At 38.2% G+C, this 10087-nt stretch overlaps 1 protein-coding gene across 1 annotated transcript in view; it reads left to right on the top strand.

Annotated features, from left to right (window-relative positions):
• The first annotated feature begins 5383 nt into the window (after nucleotides 1-5383).
• LOC145661183 (uncharacterized) overlaps nucleotides 5384-10087 on the top strand; it is a 58214-nt gene continuing 53510 nt past the window's right edge. Inside the window, exon 1 of the mRNA XM_081726632.1 lies at nucleotides 5384-5653. Coding sequence (XP_081582758.1) covers nucleotides 5574-5653 — 80 coding nt within the window. The 5' untranslated portion in view covers nucleotides 5384-5573. The remainder of the gene's footprint in view (nucleotides 5654-10087) is intronic.

Raw genomic sequence — 10087 nt, 5'->3', positions numbered from 1 at the left:
TACCGATCTAATGCACATCTTGTAGACGTGAAGCTTGGTTTCATGAGTGATTTAGGGGCTCAGGAAGAGCGGAAGGAGGGCTCGGAAGCGTTGTGTCGCCTTCTTCGCTGTCGTGGAGAGGTGGGGGACGAAGGAAAGTTTCTTGTCGAGGATGACACCGAGGTATTTTGCTTGGGGACTGAGTGGGAGGTTGGTTCCTTGTAGGGAGAGGTGGATGGGTCTCTGCTTCCTGTTTTTTGTAAAGTCCACCAGGGTGGTCTTGTTGGGATTTATCTTGATGCGCCAATTCCGTGTCCAGTTTTCCAACATGTGAATGTGTCGCTGCAAGTAGACTTCTGCATACCGGTGATTCAGATGGCTGGCAAACAGTGCGGTGTCATCGGCATATGTGGCAGTGGTGGTGTTGGCGGTCTGAGGGATGTCGCTGGTATATACGTTGTAGAGAATGGAGGAGAGGCAGGAACCCTGCGGAACTCCTGCTCGAATACTTCTTGACGTGGTGGTATGGCCTGCATGGTGTACATGAAAACTCCTGTTTTGCAGATAGTTGTGTAACAGTTTCACGAGGTAGGTTGGGAAACTCGCTTGCATGAGTTTATGAATGAGACCTTCGTGCCACACTTTGTCAAAGGCCTTTTCTATGTCCAAGAAAAGTCCTAAAGTGTGCCCACGTTCGTTAAATCTGAAAGTGATGTCATCTGCCACTCGCACCAGTTGGACTGTCGTGCCGTGTCCTAGTCGAAAACCAAATTGATGTGGCGGAAGGATGTCCTGGGCTGTGATATGCTGCTGCAGGCGCCGTTGGATGACTCTTTCCACAAGTTTTCTGAGGTGAGATAACAAACTGATCGGGCGGTGGTTTTTGAGTTCAGATCTGTTGCCCAGCGTCTTAGGGATGAGTATGACTCTTGTGTCCTTCCAGGCTGGAGGGAAGTGGCCTGTGTTGAAGATGGCGTTGATCAAACGGCAAAGGAGCACTATGACTTTTCTTGGTGCGTGTTTGAGCGCTTGGGGTGGGATGCGATCCGGTCCAGCGGTACGGTGGGTCGGGAGTTGCTTTACAATTTCTTCCACTTCTCTTGGGCGTACCAGTGGGGGGTGGTTCAACAGTTGAAGGTGATTGGCAGTGTGGATGGAGTGCTGAACTGCCTCCAGCGTCTCGGCGTCAGGTTGTATATCATTCGGTTGAAAAGCACCTTCCAGGTAGTCCGCAAAGAGGGTGGCTTGCTCTTCCGGTTTGTACACCAATCCTTGTTGTTGTGTGGTAAGTTGGATAATACAGTTATTGTGTAAGAAGTAGGGAAAGTATAAACGCCTGTTTATTTCAAGAGTGACATAACTCAAAAATCGTCCTTATTGACTTATGGAAGAAAATAAAAGCTAATCTTGATTTCTATCTCTAGTAAAATTTCACAGATGTGCTTCCAAGACTGGGCGCTAGAGAACACTTTGTGTAGTTCTTCGGCCCATTTGATTTCATTGCGTTACCAAACTTCCAAACGCTTCTGAAAAGTTAGGAATTTTGAGCTATGTCATTCTTGAAATAAACAGGCGATATGCTCTTTTTGCGAATGAAGCAAACAATATTGGAACTTAAGCTCAGCTACTAGGCTTTTAATTTTTAAAATCCTACTTTTCATTATTTTTTTTCTTTTGTTCCTGTTACATTTTCCATTGTCATTTTGTTCTATTTCGAGCTGGTTCTGCTTAAGTGTGCAGAAAATGCGTTGGTAATTTCTGTGTGTAATTTTCTGTTATAAAAAAAAAGGTCCTAATTGATCTTCCAAAATACAAAATTCTTTGATTATATTCCAGTGACGCCTTACGGGACAAGAATAAACGACCAGAATCGCTATTAGTTTTAATGGCATTTTTAGTCGTTTATTCTTGTCCCGTACTTTACATAATCAGTTACACTGACAGAAGATATTCATTTACAGTAGATTCGAGATTTAAAAAAAATCAATAAGAACAAATTACATATTAATTATGACATATTTACCTTCTTCCCATATGTCCCTGCTAAGGATTATTTATCATGAATATTTGTGATTTTTGGAAAGGGGACTGTAGCCCCATATCAGTCATTGATTCATAAAACACGCATCGTAATACTAAGTCTGTGACATTTGTGATTAAACTGAAGCTCATTGGTACTTTCAAAATAAAATTTTGAATTTTCATAAAGATCCATCATCTTATGCTTCGCCCCCTTTGCCAACTAAGGCGGTGCGTTACAAAAAAAAAAAAAAAAAAAAATCTAGATAAAAAAAATACGTACCTTCTCACTACGGAAGCACCAAATTTCACATTACTTGATTTTAAAAAATAGCTTCTTCCGGTATGTTCCTCCTAAGGATATTTTTGGTGAATCTATTATGTGATTTTTAGAAGGGGAGCTGTAGCCACATATCAAAAGATGGCATATGCAAAAAACATCGTGGTATTAATTTTGTGATATTTTTGGTTAACCTGACACTAGCATGTTCAGAATAAAATTTATAATTTTTATAATGATTCATCATCATATATTTCACTCTCAGAGCTCCCTCTAAGGCTGCGCGTTAAAATAAGATTCCACATTTCAGAAACGCGTACCTTTTTACTCCAATAACAAAAAATTCTCACTGTATGACCAAAAAAACTAGCTTCTTCCGTATGTCCCTGTTGATTTTAATGTGATTTTTTGAAAGGAGCTGTAGCCTCATATCAATCACTAGCAAACACAAGGAGCATCGGAATATTAATTCTGTGAAATTAATCTGACGCTCACTGGCTTTTCCAGAATAAAAATTGGAATCTTTATAAACATCCACCATCTTATGCTTCGTTCCCTGTACCCTCCTAAGACGCTGCGTTACCAAAGTAACTTCCCATATTTGAATACACGTAAATTTTTACCCAATAACAACAAATTTTACATTAATTGATCTAAAAAATAGCTTCTTCTGGTATATTCTGCTAAGGATATTTATGATGAATTTTTAATGTGATTTTCGGAAGGAGGCCTATAGTCCCATATCAATCACTGACGCACGGAAGGAGCATCAGAATATTAATTGTGTGACATTTGTGATTACTCTCATGCTTACTGACGTTCCCAAAATAAGATTTTGGGATTTTGATAATACTCCACCCCCGACCTTTTTTCGCCCCTTGGCCCGCAAAGGGAGAGCCCTACCAAAAAATATGTTTGAGATGACTGCACTAGCATTGCGGATGAGTGTTATTGCATTTTGTAACAAATAATACTCATTTGATCCAAAATCCTTATTAATAAAATTTGGAGAAAACGGCTTTCAAAGTTTAACATTGAATCTTCGATAAGGAAAATGAACTTTTGTGTTTACGCCCCCAAAAGTGGGGCAAAACAGTGATTTTCTTTCATTTACTTTTGAAATTTGAAAAATTCTGATATTTTGCAATAAGAATGTGAAAACTTCATCTTCTTACAGCTCTGTAGAAAATTACACGAATATATATAAATATACTAGCTGAATATATCCATCCTTCGCATGGGGGCTATATTTGAAAGTCAACGCCTAAGGGAGTATCACCATTCATTTCAGCGACCGCGAAAACTATGGATTTCACACTAATATTTTGGTCTATTTTTACATCTCTAGGTATCCCCCCTGAACCCCGGCCCGCATACAATGGTAGTTGAATTTGCAAGTCATCGCTAATGGAAGTGTCACCATTGATATCCGCGACCGCGAAAACTATAGATTTGGCACTAATATCGATCATTTTGGATTACTTTTACATGTTTCGGTATCTCCACCCCACCCCACCCCGGTGATCCTCGGCCCTCAATCGAATAGGGTGAATTTGAAAGTTAATGCGATTGGAGTTCACCATTGATCTCAGCGAAAACTATGAATTCGACATTAATATCGGTCATTTTCTATTACTTTTGCTTGTCCCGGTAAACGCCCCTGAGACCCTCCCTGGTTTGAATTTTGACAAAAACGCTTTTTCTTGATCTGGGGCCTGGACCAAGGTACCCCTGACAAAAGTTTGGTAAGTCTCGGTCCACTCGTCTGGTTCCCAGGCCGCACACAGTCAGACAGACAAACAAACACACAAACAAAAGTCTTTATTTATATTAGATTAGATAATATATATATATATATATATATATATATATATATATATATATATATATATATATATATATATATATATATATATATATATATATATATATTTGATGGGTCGATTTGAGAATCTCCTTTTTTATGTCGGTTAAAGGAGAAAAATGTATTTTTTTTTTTATTCAACTGGAAATTCACTTAATTAAATTTTAGCTTTTTCTTACACTGGAAATAATAGAAACAGCCCTTGGGATTTGGTTATACATTAAATTTAAAAATAAAATAAAAGAAGTAACAAAATTACCCTCATTCATAGTAAGGTGTCATGGAAATATACAAATATACTCTGTAAAAAATGAAACTGCATTTAAACACTTTTAGTACAGATCTTGAGGGAGCAATATACCAAGTGTGTGTTTATAAAGTGTATTTCGCGTGTCCAAAAGCATTCATTCTCCGAAAACAGTAGTTAGTTTGACATATTAAAAGCACTTCTTCTCGGCAAACAGTTCGAAACTAAAGTGATGATATGCATACCCATTTTGTACATACATCTGGGACATACTTGGACAACAGCATCTTCAAAGGTTTGATATGTGTCATCTGGAGGTGTTCAAAGAGTGTCGGTAGTGTGTATAGTGTCCTACTGCGTCTAAAAGTAGTTTCTGTATTTTTTGCAGTGTACACAAAGAAAGACTGGGGAAAACTATGGAATGGGACTTTATTGACATTACGAACACATGCGGTTGAGTTTCCATGTTAAACTACAGGTCAATATTTTGTATATCTTCTGTTCTGAAAAGCGAACTTCAACTAAAAACATACAAAGAAAAAAATCAGCAAAGATAATCATTTCATCATTACTAATTATTTCAAAATTTTACGCGTATTTTAATTAATTGATACATGTCTCATGATATGCATATATGCTTTATTCTTTTCTATTTTGCGCTAAGTAACGTGTGGCTGGATTTTAGAATATGATAAACGGAAATGAAATATTGTTTAGTACGGAAATGTTTGAAGATATTTCAAATAAAGAATTCCAAGGAAGCCACAAACGAAAATTGAGTAGACGGCGGACCACCAGTTGGCCATCATTACTCTAAAGTCTCTAAAGAAACTGTTATCAGAGTAGAATATTACTGGCTCTATTCTCTTTCCTGTTATGTGTTATGTAGTTTAGTGTTTCCTCGTTTTGTGGCGCTCGACGTCGTTAAATTCGGGGCGGCAAAATTAGCTCAGGAGGATGGGTTTGGACTATTATTCGTCAGTTGGTTTCTGGCTGGGTGCAGTGGCAAAGGGAGAACACACGGTGCCGTTATTTTTATCTTTACGACTTACTTCAGAACATTTACAGGAAATAATAAGCAGTAATGTCAGATACAAAAGATATAATTCATGTATCAAGTGTATAGTGAGTATCAATAAACACGGTTTAGTGTTCAGATCATTTCGAGGTGAAAGCGCGGTAAAATGTCGTACAATTTGTCTTACTTTTTCACCAAAGGTTTGACAGACAAGGATGGGAGGCTGCCGTTCGGCTTCAACAGAGGGTAAGTGTATATATATATATATATATATTTTTTTTAATAAACTAATTTGTTTTATTGAGTCTAACTTAGTTCCCGTAAAAGAAGATAATTAAAGCACTTAAAAGATGATAATCACGTTAAGGATCAATTCTATTTCACAGTTTTACTCGGTTCAATCAGTGGCGTATATTGGCTTAACGGCTTGGACTATCTATCATTGACCTTAATAATACATTATTATTATTATTATTATTATTATTATTATTATTATTATTATTATTATTATTAATAATAATAATAATAATAATAATAATAATAATATTTAATAATAATAATAATAATAATAATAATATTTAGTTTAATGTCCCACGTTATGCACCGAGACTAACGTAGACAGTTATGAGATGGCTGATAACAGTGCTGAACCGTAGCTAGAGATTTCAGCGCCCGGGGCGAACTAGTATTCGGCGCCCCTCTACACTCACCACGCCAAGCCTTTTTTCCTTTCTTTCTTTGCATATAGGCAGGGGTGTTGCCAAAGGGGGCCCATCGGGGCCAGGCCCCCCAAATGGTTTCCTGGCCCCCTCAAATAACCAGCTTTTAAAACAACATAGTAAAATTATCTCCCTTCATTCATTTAAAAGTAACAAAGTTTATTGACAATTAATAATTTATGGTAAAATAGTAAGGAGAAATATTGCTTTTTCCATACCGATCCAAAAATAGTATAGTATCTCTTCCTTATACCAATCGAAAAATAGGATACTTTTTTTTGTGACAGCAGATTACACAATTTACTGCGATTTATATTTGACAGTTTGAAGACAAACGTTTTAACAAGGTACTACAAATACAGCCATAAAAGAAAGGTACTAAACTGATTTGTAAGTACAGTATATTTTTATATACTTTAACAAGTGTTTTAAGACATAGAAGATGGAAAATTTGGTGAGAAACAATGCTTTTATTCAATTTGGATTTCATTCGCTCTCTTTTATTTCTACTCAGTGTAATAAAATAATTATGTTTTTTTTTTTTTTTTAGTCACGAATAATAAATAAATATTTTTGTCAGGAAACCGTAAAGAAATTAAGTGAAATTTCTAAGAAAATCAATCTTGTGTAGATAGGTTCTGTATACAAGGTCTTAAATATAGATATAAAGGTAACCAAGAAAAGTTTTGTTGCTTTTTCACCCACCACCTTCGAACATCGATATGTCACCTAACCTGGAAGATCAAAAATAGTCCCCATCAGCATCGACGACCTTCTGAAAACGTTCTGGAAGGCCATGGAATCCATCGCGGTAGAACTTTGTGGGCCGTGAAACGAAGAAGGTATCAGGTGCATTTTGGATTTTTACTAGGGATTTGAACTGGCGTCCTCTAAGGTGATTGTCCAAAGAATGGAACAGGTGATAATCGGACGGTGCAATACCCGGGGAATATAGTGGTTGCAATATTGTTTCCCATCCAAGGCGGAAAATTGTGTCCTGAGTCATCCTATCCACGTGGGACTTAGCGTTGTCTCGTAAACGAGGACTCATTTGCAATTCAGAAGTGATGGCTCCAGAGTTTTGAGTTTTTGTTGAGCACAGCTCAACTGCTGACACTACACAGTTGCATTGATACTCTGACCAGCTGGTAGCAGTTCCCGATGCACGATGCACCAAACACACAGAAGGACCTTATTCTGGTACAGTGCTGGTTTCGGCTGTTTTGAAATCAGTTCATGGGATGCTAACCAATGATGACGGCGCCGTGGAGCTTCGTATAGGACACACTTTTTATCACATGTCAACGCCCTGTCCAGAAATGGTTCCGAAACAGTAAATAAACACAGGCGACAGCCGCGTTGCCTTCTGGCCCGGAGTCAAAATATGTGATACCCATCGACTCAAGTTGTAGTGCTTCACAAGTTGATGGATGTGCTGCCGAATGGTTTCTCCACACACTGAATTGTAGTCCCAGTTCCTCTTTGTACATGTGTTGGTCTTCTGGCACGTGGTGTTTCCGGGTGTTTCGTCATCGTCCTTAAACTTGTTAAACCATCGCTGCAAATGTCCGCGTCGTCACGACACCCTCACCAAAGGCCTGGCGTATCTTCTGTACCACTACAGCGGCGTTTGACTTCCATTTGAACTCGTTCAGCATACATGCTCTTATGACGTTCTGTGGATGTCCCATGTTCCCTCTGTCTTTACGTAAGTTCACGGTGTGACTGAATTGCCACAACCAGGTAGTATGTTGGGTATACCCACACCAACAACTGACGTTCGCCTTATCTCCATTCGCATTCAACTCACGGTGTGAGGTCCAATTGAACACAGACCTCCACGAAAAGGGACAGAACTTTCTTGGTTACCTTTATAGTTATGCACAAAAGTATAGCGTTTGGTCCCGGGCAGTAGTTCTTGATTAAGCATAAGAAAAACTATCTTGAATATAATTTATGGATAATAATAATAATAATAATAATAATAATAATAATAATAATAATAATAATAATAATAATAATAATAAGAAGAAGAAGAAGAAGAAGAAGAAGAAGCTAAAATAGTATTTTAGTTTTCCAGAAGAAAACCAAAATTTTCCTTTCTTTCAGGCCTCAAAAACACTAGGAACAACACTTTTCTTTTTGGCTTTGTACATTGTAGCTGCCCCCCCCCCTCAAAAACGACGCCCCCTCTACACAAACCTGCTGGCTACACCCCTGCATATAGGAGAAGCACCTTTTGTTATAGTATGCTGATTTCTTTATCAAACTGCTTGGACAGACCATTGCAACAAGAAAAGCGATCACAATGTATTCTTTTACAAATAAGAGCTATTTTCAAGATGTGTATTTTGGACTTTTTGTTCAACTTGACAAAACTATCTTTGGCTGGTATACAGATCCACTTGGTGATCAGTTATGGAAATTTACAGTACAACTAGGGTAAATGTGCCAGTCCTCGACCACCTAACTCATTTTCTTATGGTCCTTAATCGTTTTTCACTCAATGGAACAACTTAGGAGGGTGCAAGTAGCTTACACGTGTTCCTAAAACTATATTTTATCTATACTTTGTCCAAAACTGAGATAACTTATACCATTTATGTAATATTAGTCGGAGAAAGACCAGTAACTGATTTCTTTTAGTGTTCGACCATTTTTCGTTAATGTTCGACCGCCTACTGTTTAGTCATCGACCACTACTCGGTTAATGCGTTTTTAACTACAGTATGAAGGCTAAAGTATAACTTTACCAAACTAATAGCATCTGTAGATGTTACATAATTAGTTTTCAGGTATCACTTCACAGTTTCGCACAATAGTCGCTGAGATTAAGTAATTTTGTGATGGTTTTATGAAGAAAGGGACCACCAAATTCATTTAAGGTTCAGTGGAATGCAGCACTAAACATGCTTCGTCTTCTCTGGGTTAAAGGGTTATAAACCCCATCTTCTAAATTCGTTTTTAATTACTAATTGTGTTGCTACCTTGTATATCACTCTTTTAATTAGTGGTGCAGAAATAACATGTGTAACATTTTACTCAGTTTCCATGTAGAGCTCTCGAAAACGATTTGAACACTGATACGTCGCAGGATTGAAGAATATGTGTGCTGTTTGGTGGAAGGCAGTAGAGTACTATAGCATGGCTGGAACAAAATTCGCTTACTTCCATTGCCAAGTGAGTCTTGTGGCCGTCGATTAGCAGAAGGCCTGGTTTCTTAATAGAGGGATCATTCACCAATTTTAGGAAGCAGTTTGCTATCCATTCGTAGTGTTTCACTTCGCATCCAGCCGCTATCTGACTTGACTTGCCTATGAAAATCTCTGAAGAAACTCCACTGATGACATCCTTTGAAAGATCTCTTACACAGGGGTGCCCACAAGGGGGGGATATGACGCAAACTGCGTCATTGAAATATTTGGGGGGGGGGTAAAAATCTATATAAATATGTTTGAGGAGGTGTAAAAATTAATCGAAAATATTTTTTTTTCATGGAAGAACACCTACGGATAGACAATTGAGGGGGGGGTGCGTCATGGACATGAGGGGGGTGGGCACCACTGTCTTACATACAGATATATGACCATCGGTGATTAAATTTCTCCTGCTGCGGAAAAAGTGCAAAGGCAGTGTTAATATTTCTTTCTCGTTGCCCTTCACCTCGTACATATTTTTTCACGCTTTGGACCCCAACGCCTTTCCTGATTTGTGACACAGTTGAAAGCTGGATTCATCAGCATTCAATATTCGCTCAGAATCATTTAGAATATCAGATTGTCTCGTTTGTTTCAAGTATTTCTCAAGGTCCTAAAACCACAAGCGAATGTTTCCCTCGGTTACTGCGTATCGCGCCTTGTTCAAAGTTTAGGGACACGATTAGTGGGTGTCTCCTCAAGTAAGTGTAGTACCAGGTTTCACCAGCTCGATTGTCTTTGAACGGCGTTTTGCATGTTTCTGA

Source organism: Thermobia domestica, chromosome 9 (assembly GCF_964235325.1).
Source record: "Thermobia domestica chromosome 9, izTheDome1.hap1.1, whole genome shotgun sequence".
Taxonomy (NCBI): Eukaryota; Metazoa; Arthropoda; class Insecta; order Zygentoma; family Lepismatidae; genus Thermobia; species Thermobia domestica.
The sequence above is the reverse complement of the archived record's forward strand: the minus strand, read 5'-3'. Positions and strand labels throughout refer to the sequence as shown.